Source organism: Lepisosteus oculatus, chromosome 15 (genome assembly GCF_040954835.1).
Source record: "Lepisosteus oculatus isolate fLepOcu1 chromosome 15, fLepOcu1.hap2, whole genome shotgun sequence".
Classification (NCBI taxonomy): domain Eukaryota; kingdom Metazoa; phylum Chordata; class Actinopteri; order Semionotiformes; family Lepisosteidae; genus Lepisosteus; species Lepisosteus oculatus.
In genome coordinates this window covers 6,330,346-6,352,949 of record NC_090710.1, presented here as the reverse complement: position 1 = coordinate 6,352,949, position 22,604 = coordinate 6,330,346, and the positions used below count along the sequence as shown (strand labels likewise).

The 22,604-nt window shown below is 38.3% G+C and overlaps 1 protein-coding gene across 3 annotated transcripts in view; it reads left to right on the top strand.

Annotated features, from left to right (window-relative positions):
• Nucleotides 1-20,251, top strand: part of farp1 (FERM, RhoGEF (ARHGEF) and pleckstrin domain protein 1 (chondrocyte-derived)) — a 111,429-nt gene extending 91,178 nt beyond the window's left edge. For all 3 annotated transcript variants that reach the window (XM_015363489.2, XM_015363490.2, XM_015363488.2), the window contains exons 16-27: nt 2,950-3,083; nt 4,362-4,443; nt 6,561-6,798; nt 8,664-8,794; nt 9,117-9,185; nt 9,899-9,988; nt 11,248-11,330; nt 11,848-11,960; nt 13,097-13,260; nt 16,174-16,281; nt 17,388-17,539; nt 18,870-20,251. In XM_015363489.2, coding sequence (XP_015218975.1) covers nt 2,950-3,083; nt 4,362-4,443; nt 6,561-6,798; nt 8,664-8,794; nt 9,117-9,185; nt 9,899-9,988; nt 11,248-11,330; nt 11,848-11,960; nt 13,097-13,260; nt 16,174-16,281; nt 17,388-17,539; nt 18,870-18,951 — 1,446 coding nt within the window. In that variant the 3' untranslated portion in view covers nt 18,952-20,251. The remainder of the gene's footprint in view (nt 1-2,949; nt 3,084-4,361; nt 4,444-6,560; nt 6,799-8,663; nt 8,795-9,116; nt 9,186-9,898; nt 9,989-11,247; nt 11,331-11,847; nt 11,961-13,096; nt 13,261-16,173; nt 16,282-17,387; nt 17,540-18,869) is intronic.
• The last annotated feature ends 2,353 nt before the right edge of the window (nt 20,252-22,604 follow it).

Sequence of the window (22,604 nt, the reverse complement as noted above, 5' to 3'; positions counted from 1 at the left end):
ATGTGCATTTCTCTGGACTTTTAGGGTGGAATTATTTTTTTATGACATTATACTAAAGGTATAAAATAAATTCTAAAAATAAGCCCTCTTAATACACTTTAGTCACATATGTAAACCTCAACGGTACTCTGTGGTCTATGCATTTCCATATCTAAAAGGCAATAGCTCATTGGACCAGAGATCATCCTGAGTTCACCCCCCAAGAAGAGACACTAGTCCGTCATAGTGATTACACCCCAAAAATGACAATTCCCTTTTCTGTAGCTGATTTGGGACTTGAACCCACAACCTGCCATTTGTAAGACCACTTACAAACTTACAAACCCACTACTACGCAACGCTGCCCCAACGCTGTGGTCAACAAGAGATTAGTAAAAGTATCCATTTTACACATTTAATATTTACATTTTAATAATGCAGGGAATAGGTCAGCATTTTATCCATATCCATCTTATAAAGATGCAAAAATTTTACTCTAAATGACTGTGGGGAGCCTATCTGGACTGAAGATTCTGCCCTCTCATCATTTGGAAAAAGGCAAGAGAGCGGTCAGGTTCGCAAACTGTCTTCTGTGTTAAATCTACACAGAGTGAACAAACCCTTGATTTATTTGATATTGATTTTCTCTTCTTGTCCTGGACCAATAAGCACTCATATCAGTATGTTGGCAGCACTAAAGCCAGGCAGCATCTAAGGGGATAGTGACTTTGGCATTCTTGAATGACATGAAACCTTTCAGCAGGAGGCTTGGCAGATTCCGACACCACACAAGAGGAGTGAAACCTGGGCATAATGTAGTTCCCCAGATTGTTTCACTGGTGCTCACAAAATTGCAGTGCTGATTGCGTTTTAAGTTAAAAAATAATCAGGTCATGGAGCAACAGCATTTCATTATGAATTTGGATGACACTTCTATCTAGACATATATTTCTACATAGTTATTACAGCTGGGAATTTTACTAAAGCAGTATGAGTGAGGTATCTAGTTCAAGGGTACATCTACAGTATCTCTCCCCAGGTTTGAAACCACAACCTTGAAGTTATGAGTCCAGAGCCCTGACCACTGCTCCTCACAGCTGCTGTTTAGTCTTAGTCTAAAATCTACAACAAATCGCCAGTCTTAGATACGGTACCATGGAGACTCATAAACGGAAATTAAAGTTACACAAAGAGCAAAGTGTTTAGCTTTGAAATGATGAATAACAGATTTTTAGATATCTGCATTCTTTGAAAGCTGTGCATAAACTGTCTTCCTATTAAGGAAGCAATATAAATATTAAGACACAGACCACCACAAGCAAGTAAAGGACATAAAGTCAAAAGGCAAAAATTGCACATACTGTACCTAACTACTAAACTCATCCATAAAACCAAGAATGTGTGCTATTCTAGAATGTACAACTTTAAAGCACTTAACCAGATACCAAATAAAGCCTCAGATGTGTAGCAGCTATGAAATGGGTTTCATTCAGGTCCCCCATTTCGAAAATATGGAAATGCAACTACCAGAACCCAAGAGATTCTGGAAACAGTTTGGTTCTGTTCCAGTGGTTCAGTTCTCTAGCAGACATTTCCGTAACACTACCACTTGGGAAATTTCAAAAAGGCCAAGAGGGGTTTGTACAAAATCTAAATATTTTTGTTGGAAGCAGTTCTTGAAATCACTTTTTTTTAACATATTTTTACTATGCCTGATCCCTGTTGAGCGCGAGTCTTTTGAAGATCCGCCTTCATCCCTTTCCAAGAACCTGCTTAAAATGAACAGTGGTCATCTGCATCTGAAGGCCCCCCTGTCTGAGGGGTTTCTATGCACCCACTTGACATAAAGAAAAATAAAATTTCTAAAGACTTCAGGCTATTTCATTTTCTACTGATTTCAGTTCTTAATGAGTGCTTAACAAATTAGCCTTTAAAGGACTGTCTTACAGTACGCGATCTAGATATTGATTCCTCTATTGATCAGATATGTGTCTGGTTAAAGAATGCATGACTTTGAATCATGAAGCACGATACTATAATAAACTAGCGATTGGATAGAGGATTGAATATAGATTTTTGCAAGTTTTTTTAGTAGATTACTGAATGGACACATTAGAATTCAAAGTGTGTTACATTATTAATAGTATAATCGCATTCTGGTGCCCCTGTCATCTTCCAGATGCTCTTAATTTAAATCCTTTAAATCGCCCAGTGATAGGCAGGTGTTTCTTCTCTATGGTTTCTTTCAGTGCTTTGAAACTCAAATAGATCATAATTGCCATTTGTAGGAACCGTGGGGTAGCACTTGCTAATCATATGTTTTTTGATGTTGCTGCTAGATTTGTGTTTTTTTTTCATTTTTATAAATGGCAAAATTGTGTAACTGATTTCTCACAAATGCACTAATCTGCCACCAGCACCACAGTGGATAACTAATGTGACCTTTATGCACTCTCTAGTATTTAATTCTGATTTTGTGCTCTCAGGGTTCATTGAACCATAAACCTGGGGTTTACTGATTTTGACTTTTCCTGTAGATTTTTTCATGTAACATGCCTAAATGTGTGTGGGGCTGTCTTGCTGGTGGTATTACTGTCTCTCAGCACTGAGGTTTTGTGTGCAAGTCCTGGGGTGCTATCAGTATGGAGTTTGTGTGGTCTCTCCATATTTGTATGGGTTTCCTCTGGTTGCTCCAGTTTCTTCCTGTTTCTTTAATTGATTTCTGAGAAAATTGACTCTGGTGTGTGTTTGTGTCTGTCTGCTCTGTAATGGACTGGTGTCCCATTCAGAGTGTATCTGTCCTTGTGCCCATTGTTTGCCATGATAGGTTCTGGCTCCTTAGCAAATCTTTTTGGAATAAAACAGAAAATGAATGGATAGATGCTTTGGTGTGAAATTTTTAGGCATTTTGAAGTTCACCATTTTTAACTGGTGGGTTGTAACTGTGGCATTTCTTTATCATCATCACAGTCCTTCCAGAATGCTGTGGGAAAAGATGAGGCGACGCCTGATTCTCTCAGGAACATCATCTTCTCAAATTTTGACCCCCTCTACAAGTTTCATGCTGGGTTCCTGAAAGAAGTTGAGCAGAGACTTGCGCTGTGGTAAGACACATCTCTTACAGCGTTTTGATTTACTGATTTACACTCAGTTAATCTGGGGGGAGAGATTAATGTTTACTGTTTATTATCTTTAGCCCAGGGAGTATAGTCAAGCTTTAAGCATGTCCTTCGGCTGTGGGGAGGACAGTAACTGTTTACATTTTTTTCATTTAATTACTATAAGACTTCAATCTAAGCATTTTATTTTTGTTCTGGCAGTGTAGAACAATAGAGACTTTATATGGAAATTAAAACATTGGTTCAACAACATGACATTTATTAGAATTACATATGAGTGCCACAGAATTGGCAAATCTCCTTTTAAATAGGAACATCACAACATGGCCTGCAAAATACAAATATGTATTAATAAGGCCTCCTGGTAACTTTACATATGATTTGGATATGGTACTTAGGCCTATTTGACTGTGGAGCAATGGTCTCTATAGCAATCATTCAGTTCTCAGTCTCTGTTTCTCTCAGTTCATGTAGGCTGTTTCATCTGTGCATTAAAGAGAGATCTGGCATCCTAGAGTGCACATAATATCCAGAGGGACTGAAAATACTGGTAGTAGCTTAAATTGTGGGAGTGGCTGTGGATTGACATGACAGCTCTGAAGATGCTGTCTCTGTTGTGCCAGAAAATATATGGAGTATAAATATAATACATCCATATAAATAATATATTGAATAAAAATCCACTCTTGTAGCTCAATGATAAGTGGGTCTAACAGACAAAAATACCATTTAACAAAATCCTCTGCTATGATTTGTTTTCTTTATGAGTTGGGTTTTTTTTTCCATCGGTAAACCTGGATGAATCAGAGGTATTCCAAAGTCAACCTTTGTGTTATCAATATGTTATTTACCTTTTACCTATGTTATTTAATGAATTAGGATTCGTGGGGGAAAAAATGAATGCATTATCTGTGGTGCTCATTTTCTTAGATGATTTTCATTATCTTAGTCTTTATGTGATGATTTTTGCTTAAAAGAAAGGGGGAAATGAAAATAAATCTTTGATAATTACTGTATAGTCTAACATTTCTATAGTTCAGGAGGTGAAACCAGCCCAACACTGACATCTGCTGGCTAATGAATTGCAGGACTCTTGCATAATGGCAGATGAGGATGTGTAACAGTGTAGGTGTCTGAATGCATTTATTCACCCAGGAACCACTGCAATTCTGATTTTGTCATGGTTCCATGTAGCTAGGTTTCATGAAAGTAAAAATCAAAAAGGGTAATTAGTCTAAACCTTGCTCTTTTGATATGCAATAGGGAAGGCCGCTCAAATGCACACATCAAAGGAGATTACCAAAGGATTGGCGACGTGATGCTGAAGAACATGCAGGGTTTGAAGGTAAGACTAGTGGGATATCACATTTTATGCTCTTCCTGGTGTTTGTTTTCTCATGCATGTGGGAATATGGTAGCTGTGTTCTTTCCTGACAATTTCTCCTGTAAATGACTGTAGGCGAATTGGAAGGCTTTTACCTCGGCTTAATAATGAGCTCTAAGCAACAGCCACTTCCTGCTGTTAAGATGAAACATATATTACCATTTTTGTCTGGAGCGCTTCACCATGACAGTCATGTCATACACCAGTGTAACTTTTTTTTTCTGCACCACTGGATGCAAAGTGCCCATCAATTTTAATTGGCTTAAAAATACTTTTTGCACTTTTAATGTTTTAATTTCCACCAGATATTAAGTCAAACAAAAATAGGTTCCTTTTTTGGGGTTTGTATAAATTGTGCTAGTTTGTCAAAGTGTAAAAGTAATCTTGCTGTATTTATGTAGGACATTTTCTTTGTGGGGAAAGTGCAACACTTTCACTGATCATGGTGCTGTGTAAATTTGAATAGCATATTTCCTATGTTACAGCTAGTTACAGCTTTTCCTGTGCTACTTTCCTCTCGTTTTTCATCTGCTGTGTGGTGATCATTATTTTCTCCTGTTTTTTAAGCATTTAAAATGCCCTTTAAATGATTGTGCTCTGGTAATTAAAAAGGAAAAAAGAAGCTGAAGATCAAAGGAGTGCTCCGAGATAATGCGTTGTTTTGCTCTGAGTTGCATGGCAAACTCTTCATCCTGACATGAGGAGAAGCAGATGGCTTGAAAAGGAGGCACTCTAGGCCACAAGAAGAACTAATTATGAGCTAACACCACAGCCTCTACCTCCACGCTGAGTTTAAAGGCTTCATCCTGAGTTTGTCCTGCGGGGTTGTTTTATTTTTTTTCATTTTTAGCATCTTGTGTTTAACGGTCACTTCTCCTTTTCCTAATCGCAAAAACTAATTAAACACTATTGCATAACGGAGATCCTGCTGATAAAGCAGTCACTGTGTGCCAGGTGGTTCACTAAGCCAGAGAGCAGGGCTGTATGGAGATAATTGTTTGCTGCATTGGATTTAATATTGGATATATTTCCTAATTCTTAACTTATTTTGGCTGATCTTTTTTTTCAAGTCTACTTCAAGAGTTTGCAATTCTTAATTTTTTTTACACAGTACCCATTTATGGTGCTGGTTTTGCTTGGGTAAATCAAGGTACATCAGCAGTATTTCTACCTGGGAATTTGAACTCACAACTGGTGCGGTCATGAGTTCAGACTCCACAATCCCTCCCTGCTTTTGTTACACTGCCTCGACCTGCCATTAGAGAGACTATGACGAGTCAGGGATAATGATAATTCACTTGGAGGGTTAGGGGTTTTTCTGTTTTTTGGTGTTTGAATCAGAGATTACTCTGTATTACCTTTCACAATGAACTATGAAGTCATCATTAAATGATTTAGTACTTCTTTCTGAAAAAGAAACGATGAAGCCTGTGCCCTTTTAGCAGGAGACTACATTGTTGTTCCCAAATCCCTGCTAAATCCTTACACTTTTTTAAATTTCAGTTTAGGCACCTTATTTTCTGTGGTCTGTCCTTTTTTATTTTTCACTGACCACACAAAGTGCACTCTTTCTTAATACAAATAAAATTATTTATTTTTAGTCCCTGTATATCCAAGGCTATGTTCTGGACTGTTTGTGATCCACTTAGCCTATTGATCTTTTTTTGAGGAAAGATGCTTCCTTACTGGTTAATTTCCTTTTTGCAAAACATGGTTAACTGAGACAAACATTCTTTCATATAGTACGAATAATAAAATACCGCAAAATAAGCAACTGCAGCACAAACCTTTCCATCTGTACCTGTCCTTACACCACTTTTTATTCCTCCTAGAGTAGCCTTTAATGGCTTTTGGACTGCTGCTGTTGACCTGTCTCACTTTAAAAATCAAGCCCAAGCATATCAATGTTGTAATACTGATACTTCATTGTTAGAGCTGCACTAGAGGGTTCATACCAAATGGTGAGATTTTATATGGACGTTTTAGAGGGGAAAGTGTCTCCGCTTTTGGGTTGTTCTGCTACTTTTTGTCCCAGGCCATACCTGTGGACTCAGTGCCTTTGTCACGTTTCCATACAGCAACTCACCCCGCAGTTGCAGAAGCACTCGGAGGTGCTGATGGAGCTGGAGAAAGCCTGCCGGAGCTCCCGGAAGCTGGAGGCTATGTGCCGAGACTTCGAGCTCCAGAAGGTGTGCTACCTCCCCCTCAACATCTTCTTCCTCCGGCCTCTGCACCGCCTCATGCACTACAAGCAGATCCTGGAGCGCCTCTGCAAGCACTACCCGCCGACCCACGTGGACTTCAGGGACTCCAGAGGTAGGGAGCGCGGCCCGGTGGGTTTTCTTCATGTCCCTTGCCACCCATGTCTTCGTGCCTTCAAACATGTCAACTGCTTTCTTAGCTTAACCCTAATGCTGTACTCTGCATGTTTCAGCTGAGCGTTTTGTGCCAAGTTTGAAGTAGCCTTTATTTCAAAGAGGTTATAGCACAGAGCCGTAGGACTTTTACTACAGCGCAAGAAGGACAAAATGTGGAGTCCTCGGTTAACCATTTGTTACCTAGTTGGATGTATTTCAAAGCTGCATACGTGTACATTTGTAAGCCAGAGTTAAGTCCAGCCATCACTCTTGATCAGATGTGTATTTCAGTGGGGAACACAGACGAACAAATACTACCACATAACATAACAGGTGTTGGCTTACATAAGAATAAGGGTCTTTGGGAGAGAGGCAACCTAAACTGGAACAGATTAGTGATGGTAATGTTTTCTGATTCCCCGATGCATGCTGATTATTTTGCACTCTACAGCAGCGTACATTACCTTTCTTTAAAAGGTAGCTGATATTGCTTCTTCAGCACATCCCGATACAGGGAGTCCCCGGTATTCACCAGGGTCAGGGATCAGAGAGTTGCCACGTATTAGTGAAATGATGGGTAGGGGGGGGGGGTTTTCCTATAAGAACAATGTAAATCAGGAGAGTTCAGGATTAAGGAAATAGTATTGGGTTAGGGATGATAAATTTGTTTCATTATTTTGTAGCTAAAGAAATACAGTACAGATGGTCCTGTTACAAATCCAGGTTATGTTCCTGAATAATGCAATTTACTATAATACAGACATACTGTACAGTATGTAATAGCAAAATACCTAACAAAGAAGAATTCATATTCATAAGAAATAATGTCATTAGCTTGAGATATGTTCTTGACATACAGTTCAGACATGGTAATATACATTTAATGTACCTATAACACACAAAAAACAATAAACATAAATAATCTCACCATCTTCTTTTGAATTGTTGTCTCCTCAAACCAACAGAGTTGCTCCAGGATATGTTTTTTTTTTCCCTCTACATGCTGTTCATGCATTTAAAGTTAGCAGTCAAGCCTTGACACATTGGTTGGATAAGCGTCATATTGCATGGTGCTAAGAACTTGACTTCAATGTTGGGGCCTAATGATTCGTAATCATGTCACGTGCAACAGTATTGTCTACAAGAAGAATTATTAATGATAGATTTTGTTATCACAAATGTACCACAATGCGTTTTCATTTCTGAAAGAAAATAATTCATGAACCACGTTTATTGTTGGCTTTTGGGTCCTTGAAAAACAACATAAGTGCAGGGAATTTTAACATTGAGTTCCTCAATTCTTTGTTGACATATAGGGGGTGAAACGACATATAGGAAGAGTGAGTTATAAGATGGACTGGCCCTATAGGAATATGTATTAATCTCTGGGTATAGAATGTTTAATTATTTTAAATGTTGTACATGTAATTTTACATCACATTTACCTCTATTCTGTTTAAAAGAATATTTCTGGGGATGGATGTTCAACAGTGACCTAAAACGTATGCTGTAATATAGATAAATCTATTAGTAAACTGCAAAACTGAAACAAGTTAGTCATTAGCACCATTTGTAGACTTTGTTTGGGAGACTGATGTGTCAAAATATTCTGTGGCTATGTGTAAAGTGAAAAAGCAGTTCAGGCCATGTTTTGTAATTAGCTTACATTTATTGTTTTTAACTGGAATGCAGAACCAACCAAATACAAGTTTAAAGGTACATAACATGAAAAATTAAACACCTAAAAAGGACTGCATACTGTTGTAGCATAAGGGACCAAATGAGCTGCATTAACGATTGGTAGTGTTTTCTTTTCCCGATTAGCTGCTCTTGCAGAGATCTCGGAAATGGCTGGCCAGCTCCATGGTACCATGATAAAGATGGAGAACTTTCAAAAGCTACTTGAACTAAAGAAGGATCTGATTGGCATCGATAATCTTGTGATTCCTGGACGGGTGGGTGATCTTTTGTCACCAACTACGAATGATTGGTTTAGTTTTTTCAACTTATGATGAACGGCTTGCAGAAAAGAATATTAGCTGGAGGAGAATTTTGCTGGAGGAAATCACTTTTGCCGGGCATTGAATTATACCAGTGTTGTTTAAAAGGTTTGTTCCTGTGGTTTACACAGAGATTTGGGGTTTCTTTTTTTCCCTACAAAGTTTCATTTCATGTATCCAGGAAGCACAATGCAGATTTTTATTACTCTTAGCATTACTATTCAAAGCTTAATGGCTTGTTCTTTTTGATTTTAAAACCAGTGTCTTATTTTTCCAGGAATTTATCCGACTCGGCTGTCTTAGCAAGCTTTCTGGAAAAGGCCTGCAGCAGCGAATGTTTTTCTTGGTAACGTTCTTCTTTCACTTTTAGAATGTCTGCACCAACAGCAGTTTAAAAAGATTTATTTTGGAGTTACTGTTGTAAAACCTGTATGTAGATTCAATCGTGCAGTTGTTTAAAATGTTGCTCCTGATCCATAAACATTAAACTTGTTCACATTTCTTTTAATCAATGCCTTTCTTAAGATTTTAAAGAGCAGAAATGTGCTTTTGTACACAAAACTGAAATGCTGATGGACATGTTTGTTCCACAAGAATATAAAGCTGGAATACATGGTTAAAATGCAGATCAGTAATTCACAGTGTGACTTGGCATCACATCTTGACAAATGGTCTTGCACATGGCAACTCATGTTAGTCTATATGAAAGGCATTTCTTTGTCCTTTACTGGAATGTATCCAGAGAATGACAACCACAAATATTATCCATGACCGCACAGACGTATGTAAGAGAGACATGTTCTATATCAAGTTATTTGAAGGTATTTAAGCAAAACATTTCCTTTAAAGCTTGTGTTTCTGCACAAAGGAGGCTTGTTCATAAACTGAGAAAAATCCTTCAGGCTCTGTGACAATACAGATGCATTTTTGTGACTGCTCCCAGGAGACATCCAAGAACTAGGCCAAAATATAGCATTCAGTTAGCAAATATTACAAGGGTCATTTTTCTCAAATAAGAATCAAGCATAACTCTACTTTTCTGTTCCCCTCCGATGACAGTTCAATGATGTTTTGTTGTACACAAGCAGAGGGATGACAGCATCAAACCAGTTTAAGGTCCATGGGCAGCTCCCACTGTATGGCATGACAGTAAGTGGCCCATCATCATTGTTCTTGTGTCAGGCTCCCGAGCTGTGTTAGGGATGACCCAGCAGGCTTTCAGAGAGGGAAGAGGAAATGAATGAGAGAGTCCACTTTTGCTAAGAACAACAGGATTGCGAAACCATGCTGTCATAGTGCACGTTTGCTCTCTGTCGCTTAATTATCCCCTCCTCCCGTTCCAAAAACACCACCTGGAAAGTATTTGAAATCATCAGTCAAACCTTCCGAAACCACATGTCCTTGGGAAATGAGAGGAAACATAAGGCAAAAGCCTTTTAGTGCTCTGGAAGAGCATGCAAGCCACATTGATAAGCCCATGAAGCTGGACTTAAATGTGCCATATTGCCTTAGATTATATACAGTAGGTTTTTAGATGTTTCTGTTATAGTATGCAGTGATAAGTGACCTAAAATTATTTAAGCATACTGAAAGCTTTTTTTCCCCATTTTTTAGTGGGCAGCATGGTGTCATAGCATTTAACATTGCTATCTCACAGTTCTTGGGTCCTGTGAAGGATTGTGGCACTTTTTGTGAGGAGTTTGCTTGTTCTCCACGTGTCTGTGTGTTTTTTTCTTGGTGCCCTGGTTCCTTTGACAATCCAAAGACATACACAATATGATCGGTGTCTCTAAATGGCCTACTGTATGCGTGAGCATATGTATGTGTGCCCTGCAATGTAGTGGGGCATCATAACCCTCTGAGAATATGCAAGTGGTTGGATGTTCACCTAATTTGGACACCACTTTTATGAGGAAACACTTAGTGAAAAATCTAAATTTAATGATGCACTTTGCATCTTGGCTTAATTGATTTACCAGAGTGTGTAACAACGCACCCAGCCATATTGTATCTGCCGATACTCTTGTCTTCTTTAAGGAAGATGCTGGATGAGATCTTCAAATCAACTAGCTACAGCCATGTGGGCTAGATAGCCTTAATGTCCCCCTCTTGTTTGCAGCCTTTTTGAAGTTTGCTTAAGTGTGTTACCTGCCTTGCCCTTGTCCTGATTCACTGTGTTGTAACATCACATGTCCCATGGCAAGTATAAACTTTAGGAGTTGCTCAATTGTTCTAATTTTCTTGGCTTAGAATGGGAAATAAAGTTAGGACTGGGCATTGATATTCACTGATTACTGAGAATCAAAAGGCAGAAATCTTTTTAAAATGTACAAAAAGGATTAAGCTCCCCCTTTCTTGTGGTTCCAACTCTCATCTCTTCTCATCTTTCCACTCTTGTCTGCCTGCAGATCCAAGAAAGCGAAGATGAATGGGGTGTGCCACACTCCTTCAGTCTCTTTGGGCAGAGGCAGACTGTGGTGGTGGCAGCAAGGTAGGAACCTTCTTATCAGTATGAATTGTCCGCAAAACAGGTGGGCCTAACAGACTCCTGTTGTTTGTAACATTTCTAATGGATTGTCAGGAGGGGGCGCTTTTGTGCAATGGCAACAATAATATGAACAGATGTTTTTTGGTGGACAAAGTACATGTCAATCACAGTCCCAACAGAGCAACAGCACAGAAGTTAATCATAATGCTTTATAGATTAGAGAACATATAGAAAGATGCTACTGTATGTGTGCACATGAAAATAACCTAATTACATAGTTATGGGTCAAAAGCAAGTTAATCAAAAATCTTAGCAATCTGTATGCGAATGCTTGCTGTTGTCCATTATTCAACAAAATTGTCGTCTGGAGCAAAGAAGCCTGCATAATTCTGCAAGTTTGTAGGACCATTTGATTGCATTGTCCACAGATGTGCCAAGAGCCATGGTGACATTTTTAGAGAAAAGGTAAATCTAGAAAACTTTTATTAATGAACTAAATATTCATTTTTGTTCACTGCAGTTGTGCAGCAGAAATGGAGAAGTGGGTAGATGACATCAAGATGGCCATCGAATTGGCAGAGAAATGCAATGGGCCATCCTCAGACTTGCTGGCTACAAGTTCTCCAGAAAACAGTAAGTGGATGAAGCAGATAGGTTCTATGATGAGAGGCTGATTACTTGGGAAGTATGCTTTTAAGTTTTGTGGAGGGACATAATTTCTCTCTTAATTCCGTTTATTCCAAAACTCATTTTTTAAGCGTATCATTTAGCCATCCACATGAGGTGTTAGAAAGCTTCAACATGCCCACCATTTTTTGTTCCTGCTTGGTTATAATCATACACCGAATTTAGTCATGCAGACGTTTGTTTTCTGAGCTGATACTGCATTGCTTTTACCAATTCATTCTGGAGCAGGATACAGTTGTTTCGTTCTGTTGTCCTAAAAATCCTTACATATACGTTTCTTCTCATTAATCAAATATTATGTAGTTTCATTGACAATTGGCTTGCCTTAATTTGAATGCTGGATGTCTGTACTGTATGTGTGCTGATTACATTGTTGTTGAAGTTGAAAATGGCTGTTCTGAAGGCAAACAAACCTTTCCTTAGTACAAAAATAGAGGTTAAATCCACACTAGAAAGTGAACAGAAAGACTACAATGGATAGAAATGGAGTCTGCCTCAGGTGTGTGAAGAAGTCTCCACAGCTGAATGTACAACTGCTTTATGTGCTGCATGTTTCCCTCAGATGAACTGGTTTTAGATTTCCTCAGGAACTGTCATTCACTTTCTTTACAGTCAGTTGTCTCTGATTCAGCTTGTGCGCCTATTTTAACATGAAATGTGTTTCATTGTGTTTCAGTGACACTTGATGAATTGCAGTTAATGATGTGCCTTTTCAAACTTCATTGATCCTACTTTCCAAAGCAGATGTCCTTAAAAGGGTTTAATAAATTACAAATTTCTAATAGACCAAATGTATCAGTTCACTACCAAGTGGGTAGAGCCAGCCTGGACAGATTCAAAGGTGGTACTGTGTACAGTAGCAGCTTGGCCGTGCTCAACAGGTACAGATCCCAACACGGAGACTAGTGGAGGAGGTGGATGTTTTTTTCAGCAGGCCTTTAAAAATCTGTATACCACCACTGTTCAGGAGTGCTCATTGTCAGATGATGGGGTCTCACTTTGCATGTTTGGTCATTTGATGGCTGACATTTCAGAATGGGAAATGCCTTTCAATTAACGGCTCCTTTTGCTGAATTCCTTAGAATCTCCGGAGGACTCGGCTCTAGACCAGGAATCGGAGGATGATCTTAGTGCCTCCCGTACTTCCCTAGAGAGGCAGGCCCCCAGCCGTGGTAATACCACGGTGCATGTCTGTTGGCACAGAAACACCAGCGTTTCAATGATCGACTTTAGCATTGCCATGGAGGTACCCTGCGCCAGCCCTCTCTCGCTCCTTCTCTGTGTGCATCTCTCGGGTGAAACCGAGAATTTCACTGGGACAGTACCCTTTAGTTTTTCTCTTTGCTTACCAGTTCGGCTTTGCAAATTTATCGGTAATGCCTAATTAAAAGCCCGGGTATTTGAAAACCAGTGCTCAGTTTTTTGTAATCTTCTGAAACTCCTTCCTTATGCCAATGGAATGTTCATTATCCAGTTCCTTGTAAAGTCCAAGGCTTCTGGAGATTTTTTCTGCAGTATCTTGATGTGTCCTTTTGAAAACTGGAATTAAGCAAGGTGTACTGTAGTTTGGTATGAACTGAGACTTTGCAAGCCTAGCTCATAAGCACCTAAACTTCAGGATACTGGCTTTGTCAGAGTAGGTCTTTTCACTTCTTGCTTTCCTCAGGGCGATCAGCGGCTCCCATCAGACCTGTGGCCACCCATGATCACGTCCTGTGCTCTCCTTCACCTCTGCCAACAGCAGAGCCTCTGTGTGTCTGTGTCAATGTGGGGTTTTCTTTTCGTGTGCTCAGCCCAAGTTGCCTTCCTTTAAGGATATTGAATTATGCAAGTGACTGTTTGTGTAATTCAGCTAATACAGATTGTGCAGAAAAAGACAATCTTGAACTAGCACTTAATAGTGTTTTTGGTTGCCTTATGCCCTTCAAATCTCTTGTTATTTTCTGTATTGTGCAGAGAAGATCATTTTTAGCTTGGTGGGGAGTGAAGGAGGCGTTATATTTTATTCATGATGAAAACCTTTGAATTCACTTAAGACTGAAGAGTCTCATGAATTATTTGCACGAGCAATTTATACCAAGAACACCAAGACACACCTTTATTTTTGTCTCCAGCTCTGGGAATGCTTTGAAGTCGTAAAGAATCTTAAATATCAAAATCCAGAATGTACAAATCTGTACACCTAATAAATAGGATTTAATTTATTTGAGAAAACATTCTGTGGAGTGATTATGTATTTTGCAGACAGTCATATCATTCCAAAGTTCAATATCTTTAAAAAGAACTGGTCTAGCCTGGTGTTGCTATTTGACAAGTGCCTTGTATTCTGGTTTTACTGTCTCTTCCACAGCTTCTTGTCTGGAATGGTTGTTGGCACCTCTGTTTAATCTGCAGCTGCTGCCTGTGTGTGGTTTACCTATTGAGTCTGTGTCTCTGTCCCCTTCTGTTTCCCTGTGCCTGTCTGTCTGTCCTCCTGTGGTAGAAGGTCCTTCTCCAGTCAGTGCCTCAGAGGCTCTCTTCTCTGGCCTGTGCAGTGACCAGAGGCCAGTGGCCATTTCTCTTATCTGCTGGTACCGAATTCACAGCCTCTCCTTTAATGATACCTGCAGGAGTATAGAGGTAAAACTCCTAGGCAAAGGAGACTGGGACTCAAATTGAGTCACCTGAGCTTTTTTTCTTTTCCTTGTAATTATGCTGAAAGGAGACTCTATACTCACTAATGAGTACGTATTGTGTCAGACTCATTGTATGGAAAAAGCCTGCATCAGAGCACAGTTCTCACATGAAATGCAGTTGTGTTGATTTATTTGAAAATTGAGTTAAACATGTTCTAAAACATCACAAGTGGAGAACGCTGTAGACGTCTGTAGCATGTTAGAACTAATATTTGGCTGTAGGAGTAATACAGTAGATGGGAGGAACGATGGATTCTGAGTGAGTCCAATGCTGGTGGAACCCTTGTTATTACAAATGCTCAGCAGCATCAGTCTACAAGTACACCCTGATTGGTATACTTGTAATCCCAAATGCATGTAATAAATGAGCTGTTGCACACTGTTTAATAATGAAAGTGAATGTGAGCTGTTACAGTACATCCTTAAAATATAATGTTCTTAGTCCAAGAAAGCCTTTGAGTTTGTTGCTTTTGCAGCAGTAGCAGAGTCATTGACCTTCAAAGCTCCAATGACCGCATAGTCCTCAAATGTTTTTTTTCCATTCTTTATGATGAAATACAGAGTGTTTTACTGTTAAAGACGTTTAATTTTTTTAGTGCCTTGGATGTTGAATATTGAAATCAGGTTCCCTCATAGTCTTCTCTATTCCAGACTAAAAAGATTAAATTATTTTAGCCTATCAGTGTAGGATGTTCTTCTAAAATCAGGAATGTATCTTCCTTCAAAAGCAAGTCTCCATTTTTCTTATTTGTATCTAGTATACAGACGTCATCATTTTTAGCAGAAATATGATGATCTCCAAGATAGACAGTTGCATGATTTACACGGCAGAAATTTTGCTGGCTTCTCTTCTGTTCAAGTCGAATTATTAGAATGCTTTTTAGTAGTAGTATTTATTACCAAAGTCAAAAGCGAATAAGCAAAGAAAATGGATAGCGACACTGTTTTAAACTACATTTTTTAACATGCACTCTATCAGACATGAGTAACAATCTCTACAGGCCACCATTGACCCTGGCAAGCCATTTTGCAATCTAATCCCACAGATCAAGTAGAAGGACAGACAGTATTTAGATAATTGTGTTTAAAACATTACATAAAATCAAGTCTCTTTGGAAAAGCACTGGCTTTCCAGAAAGGATTTTCTACCTGCTTCAGTTCTTAAATATCAATGTCAGAGGCATCGCAGGTTTCTTACTGTGCTTTTTATGGCAAAGCTTTGTTCTGGAAGTGAACATTGATCAGAATATCTTTTAAATGTAGTGGGTTTTCTTCAGTACAGAAATGGAAGGTTACAGGGGATGTGTAATCAAGTCAAGGTATTCCCTCTTTATTAAACTTTTGGCATAAACTGTATTTTTACTCATTTTGATTATTAACAGAACACCAGTTTTCAGAGCTGGAATAGTGGGAGCAGTACAGAAACTACAAAGTGGCTTTTTCAATCAAGCATGTGGATTTTTTTTGCTCTTCTCTTAATTTAGAATCAGTTGTCTGGTAATCTGCTGAGGAAATTCAAGAACAGCAATGGGTGGCAGAAGCTGTGGGTTGTTTTCACAAACTTCAGTCTGTTTTTCTATAAATCATATCAGGTAAGCTTCTTACCACCTCAAAACAAACACATGTGTCTCATACAGTATGTCCTCATTACTGTATCTGAAGTGAAGTGTTGGCCCTTGTATCCATTTTCTGCTGTTTAGAGTTAGTGTGAGGAATTTAAATCTTATATCACCATAAAAAACCCTTTTTTTCCTATAATTATCAGTGGACAATTTTTCATTCTGGAGGACTCATAGTTTTTTCTATGAGTGTTCCTGGGATCCCAATATGTGAAAGTGTCAGGAAATCAGATTGAATTTTGCTTATGAAAGTCAAGTTTACAGTAAGTAAACTGTACCATGAGCTGTGCATCTCCTAGGAAGTAAGTTGCTGCTTCTGGTAATTAACTTCAACTGTAACATTACTGTGGCCCTGATGGTGTAGAGGTCAGTGCTGTTGCCAGCTTCTGAGGACATGCTGTCTGGGTTAATTGGCAGCTCTAAATTGTTCTTGTATGGAATAAAGTATAAAGTTCTTGTCTGGTAAAGTATGTCTATAAAACAGTTGATCCTAATAAAGTTTGCAAGATTTCCCAATATTTAAAATGCCACACATGGCAGCTGTTGGGAGGATATAGATTAAAACGAGCTACTTATTGTACCAAGTTTGTCATATTTCTCTTTTGTGTTTATTTGTGATATCTTGACTTGTAGTCCCTAGACTTTTGTTAAATGTTTTAAGTAGCAAAGGTCAAGAAATGTTCACTATCAACATTTTTGATCAATATAATTTGTTGAATTATAGATAGGAACTTAAAGTACAGCACATTTCTTTAATCCAGGTTAGCTTCAGTGGACTAGCCAATGAACTACCTCTTTGAAATTCCAGTCAACACAATTCTGCGTTAGACATGCAGTGTTTTTAACTCGGCTATGAAATCAGATTTACAGTAACTCCTTTTGATTTCATTTTTGTGTGGAACGCAACAGGATTACAGTGTACTTGTCTCCATTCCTTTACAAAGGGCGTTTCAACATTTCTAAATGATCCTCACTGTACTGGGAGAGAAGCACCAGTGCATTAATGCCTCAACATTTTAGCAGGTTTCAGCTTTGATTGTCGGTAGCTGTGAGTCAAAGGAATGTTGCTCTTTTTCCAGGATGATTATCCTCTGGCTAGCCTTCCCCTTCTTGGGTATTCCGTCACCATTCCTTCAGAGTCGGAAAACATCCACAAGGATTACGTCTTCAAACTGCATTTCAAGTCCCACGTGTACTACTTCAGATCTGAGAGCGAGTACACTTTTGAAAGGTACGACGGCAGAACCGCTCTGTAATTGCCATATGAAATAGAAAAACATGTACAATAAGTACATAAGCTACTACACTAGAGCAAATAGTGTAATTGATTACCATTGACAAGCAGTTCTGGGTGATTTGAATGAATTGTAAGCTTTAACTTAAAATAATGGAAAATTCGTTTTCAGTTTCCACATTTTCAGCTAAACATATTTTGAGAAACAAATTGTGCTGGGAAATCAAGGGATGAATGTGATCTTGTGCCTGTGATGTGATTTGCAAAAGTAGTAAAGGATGCTGTTATGTTGTATATTGTTTACTCATTCAATTATTGTGTAGCCCAATTTTCTTCTTCCTAATGCACCCTGAAAATGAGATGTCCCATCCAGGGTATATCCTGCCTTGTTCCTATTGTTTACCAAGATAGGCTTCAGCTCCCTCACGAACCTGAATTAGAAGAAATGGTCAGAAGATAAATGGATGCAGATAATACAGTGCCTTGCTTAGGTATTCACCCCCTTTCAATTTGTGCAAAGATAGTAGAGACTTAACCAAAAAGACTTGCAGTTGTAATTACAAGCAATATCTTTTATTATTTCAATTTCCTTTGCAGATTTTGTCACGTTAAAATGTTATCATCCATCAAATCGTTCAGTAAGAGTATTTAGGTTTTGATGAAAAATATGAATTTAGAAAAACAGACTTATAATTCAACAAATTTCATGGGGGAGAAAACGTTGGCAAGGTACGGGCCAAGTAAGCAACTAAATAAGATGGTTGAATAGGGGAATACAATGAAAATGTGTGAGAGCATGGCTTTGTTACTCAATTCCCAATGACCCTACCCTACTCCGGCACAGCTTGTTGATGAAATATCTGGGTGTAGTCTCAAGCAGTTGTTTCCTCTGTCAGATATATTTAATGAGCAAATTATACCATGCTTAGACCCACAGCCTACATAGGTGCCCTGTATTATAGGCAGCTCTGGAGTTGATTATATTTTTGCTAAGACTATTATAATACAGGAAATATATTCTGAGCAATTCTAAGATTAGAAAAACAGCTTTGCCCTAGAAAGAAGCTTTACTTGAGGAGTTTTAGAAAGCTTCCGCATGCATTGGTTAAGACTAAAAAGCTTATAATAATAACAACTTTAATTTATAAAGCACCTTTTCAAACCGAATCATGATTAAAAGGAAAAAAAAGACAAAAAAGTACAATAAAAGTAAACAAAGGAAAAAAAACCAAGAGTATACAAGTCTAATGTTTAAGATCACTGTGATTATATAGACTGGTTTGCAGGGCTGCATATCACAACTGTGTGGGGCTTGTGGTTTTTCCAGGTGGATGGAAGTCATCCGAAGTGCCACAACCTCGGTCAGCCGCACACGGATTTTAAGCCGGAAAGATTCTCATCCTTACTGATCCAAAGATGGGCTAGAGATCATAGCTGGCCCCTAGGTTCTGCTGGTCTTCTGGACACACCGTTGGCCCCAAGAGCAATTGCTGAGCTTAGAATCTCCTTGGTGAAGCAGCCTTGACCAGCGCAATAACATTTCATTCCAGCCTGCTTCTTCGTCATTTTTAACCATTTTTTCACTTCTTATTGTAAACATAAATCTTACGCTCCCAACACATCTGCCTGTCGGTCAGTGGCACAATTCACAGTGCTTTAAAGGTACACGTGAGCCGACATTAAAAGGGCTCGCAATCTGAACATTTACCAGGCTCTAATCTACATTCTAATGTCACTTTCTACAAATTTTAAAGTATCTGTGAACCATCTGGTGACATGATAGTTTTACACATTGAAGTGTTTATAAATCTATCAAAACATGGGCTAATCAAAATATTTTTTAACTAAGCTGTTGTTGAATATTTGTTGAATAGGGGGGAAAAAAACTGAATTTGCTACTCCAAAACATTTTTTTAAATAAAAGGACAAAGGCTGAGTTTTAAATTTTACAACTTGAGTGCCAAACTGATTTATACCTATTTCTCTGCTAGTGTCTTTCAGCCTTTATATAATGTGATTTTAATAGTCTTTTGGTGGAAAAACTGGTTTCTAGAATTGTCCATTTTCTGCAACTCAAAATATAGAAAATACTGTAGGCACCTTTTTCAAAGTTTTTTTAAGTTAATTTTAAATGTTTCAAGTATGTATGACTTGATGAATGGTTGTGTTCACAATACCTTTATGATGTCAATATATATGTTAAAAAGGTTTTTATCACTTTTGGGATAGTACTTTTAATAAGTCAAGGTGGGTATCATTGTCTGCTTAGACTGTTACCCTGCCACTGAGAGAAACACCATTGTGTTTGATCATTATAAGGACAACTTCATCTGCACTGGCACTGAAGAATTTTAGTATCCAGGCTTCCATTATCAAATTTAGGAGAAATCTGTGTGGTTTTATAATTGACTGCATCTTATATATCTATGAAATGTTTCAAGTTGATTGAAGCTTTGAAAAACAAAAATTTCCTAATACAATTTCATTTGTATGAGTTCATCTGAGAACCCAGGCTTTGCTTTCAGATATGGAAATGATCAATCTATAAAGGTAAATGTCTAAAATTTTCTTAAAGGTCAAGAATATCAAAATAAAGTTTTTAATCACCATGGCCTGTAAGATAATTGGTAAATGTTTTATTCCTGAAGGAAATCATGCCTCCTACTATGTGTCTAGGGAAATGAAAGCAATAAAACACATTTAATGAGCTTTGTTGCGGTATTCTTCATGGGTGCATTTGGGAGAACATTGAAATGTGCATTTTCTTGACAATTTTGAACCTGCATTTATTTTTAACTTTTGGACTGGATGAGCTAAAAACTGCTGGCATTTTGCCATCATTTTTTCCATTCATGGATTTCTGTGGATTGTGGTGTTTTATTGTAAATTCGGTAGTGACATTCAGAAGAACTATTTCTCATATGCAAACTGAGCTAGTAAGTAAAAGTGGTTGATGTTAACATCAGATTATGTTTAACTTAATCACTTTCCTTCCAATTTCCTGTACAATAATTCTGATATTTCTCCTCTCTTTCAGTTTTTTTAAATACCAAGCTGTTTATCAGGAATGTAGAGTCTTGCCTTAACCACCCAGGCTAGCAGTTACTGCAATGACCCCACAATTGGAAAATAATCAAAATGGCATTAAAAAATACAAAAGCAGTTCATTAAAATCAAGTTTGACTTTACTTGAGACGCCGTTTGTGCCTTGTTGGTGATTGTTAGTGAAATTTATAGAATTGCTTTTGTGATGAACTGGCTTTAAATATGAAATATATTGCTCATATCATTGTGTATCATCAGTTACCATCATGTTATTTAGCTGGGCCCTCTTTCAAGAAAGACTGGTCATAATACCTTGTAACTGCCAATACAGTGGTTTTCTATACCATGCATCAATAAGGGGGATCTCAGCGTGGCTCCTAGGATTGTTTATCTCAATCAGTAAAAAGAGTAATTCCATCTGGAAAAGGGGCTTATTGCAGACGAGTACTGCAAATTGGGATATCTTGTCATATTTTTTTTTAATTGCAGGTATCTTATGACACTATTTACTATGGCTGAGGTTTGAGGCAACTTTAATAATGGCAACATTATGAACAGTGGAAAGTTTACCACATATTGAACTAATGTATATTTGTTAATATTGTTGAACTACTTCTATTAAGACATTTCGGCTGAACATACGAGTTGTTGTTCAAAATAAAGCAGACATTTGTGGGCGGCTGAGATCCAGAGATTGTAAAAGATTATTTCGATTGAGGGTTGAATTGTTTAAAAGCTCAGGTGGGTGGAAGGACTTGAAGATGAAGAATTGGGCCAAGGGAAACTGTAGAGGTTGTTAGCCAGCAGGTGGCGCAAGAACCTATTTTGTATTCTGTATTTTTAGGTACAGAATGATACTCGGAAACCAGCATTTATTCTTCTACTACTTGATTCAAATAACACGATTACTAAAACAGGAATGATTTAACATATTTATGCTGAATTCCCTTGTAGAATCTAAGGGCAAAGGGCTGCCTGCAAGAGTATAGAGTGTGCTGATTATCCAGAACTGGACTAACCATCAAATTATGCTAATGAACATTGTTAAAGATCACAGCTCTTTATGCTAAGATCATATCTAACACAATGCAAACAGTAGCATATGTTAAACATTAACCATCAGTAATCAACAAACTTTTTGGTACCAAAAAATTCTAGCATTGAAGAGTTAGTCACTTGTCTCATTATAGCTCTCTTTGTCATTATCTCTCTCTGCTGCCCTGCTTTTGCTTAAGTGGGTAGTTATGCTGTGCATGTGCATGATGAGGGGCGATGCCATGATTTCTTTTCACTATCCCACTTTCAATTTAGCACAATATCTCCAGGGTCACATTTCCCTGTGGTTAAGATGAGCATTAAGGCACTTCACTTTTTTTTTTCAGATTTACAGAATTATTTTCAGTGACCTGCCAGAACTTGCTCATCTCCTTTCTAAATCTTTATCTGGTTACTCTTGGATACATCTGGCCATTATCGGTATATCATCAAATATAACATACAGTGCCTTGCAAATGTGTTCAGACCCTTCCTATGATGTCCCTGTGGTGAAACCCCAAGTCTGAACCACTGAACACTGCTTGTGGTCAGTGTAGAAGCCTAAAATTGCGTGTGTGAGTGGCTTGTCATTTTGTCATTCAAACAGAACCCCTCCAGGCTCCAAGATGTACCCATGGTACCATTTGGAAGAAGCCTTCACACTCCACTGTTTTGTAGTTAATTCTGCAAAGCTTTTCACTGGCACAGTCACTCATCTCATGCACTCATCAAATCATCTCCCATCTTCAGTCAGTCTCAGGAAGGTCAGAATGGGAGAATTCCACTCAGCTACTCCGTCACTCCATTATAATGATCATGAACTTGTCCCTTCCAAACAGAGAGACCCTGGCGCACTTTACTAAACCCTTTCTGGCCAGACTTCCAATTTTAATCGGTACCAGTCATCCCCCATATGACGACACTGGAACCTTATAAACTAAAATCTGTATAGTCTACCGAAGTGAATTTGAGCTACAGATCT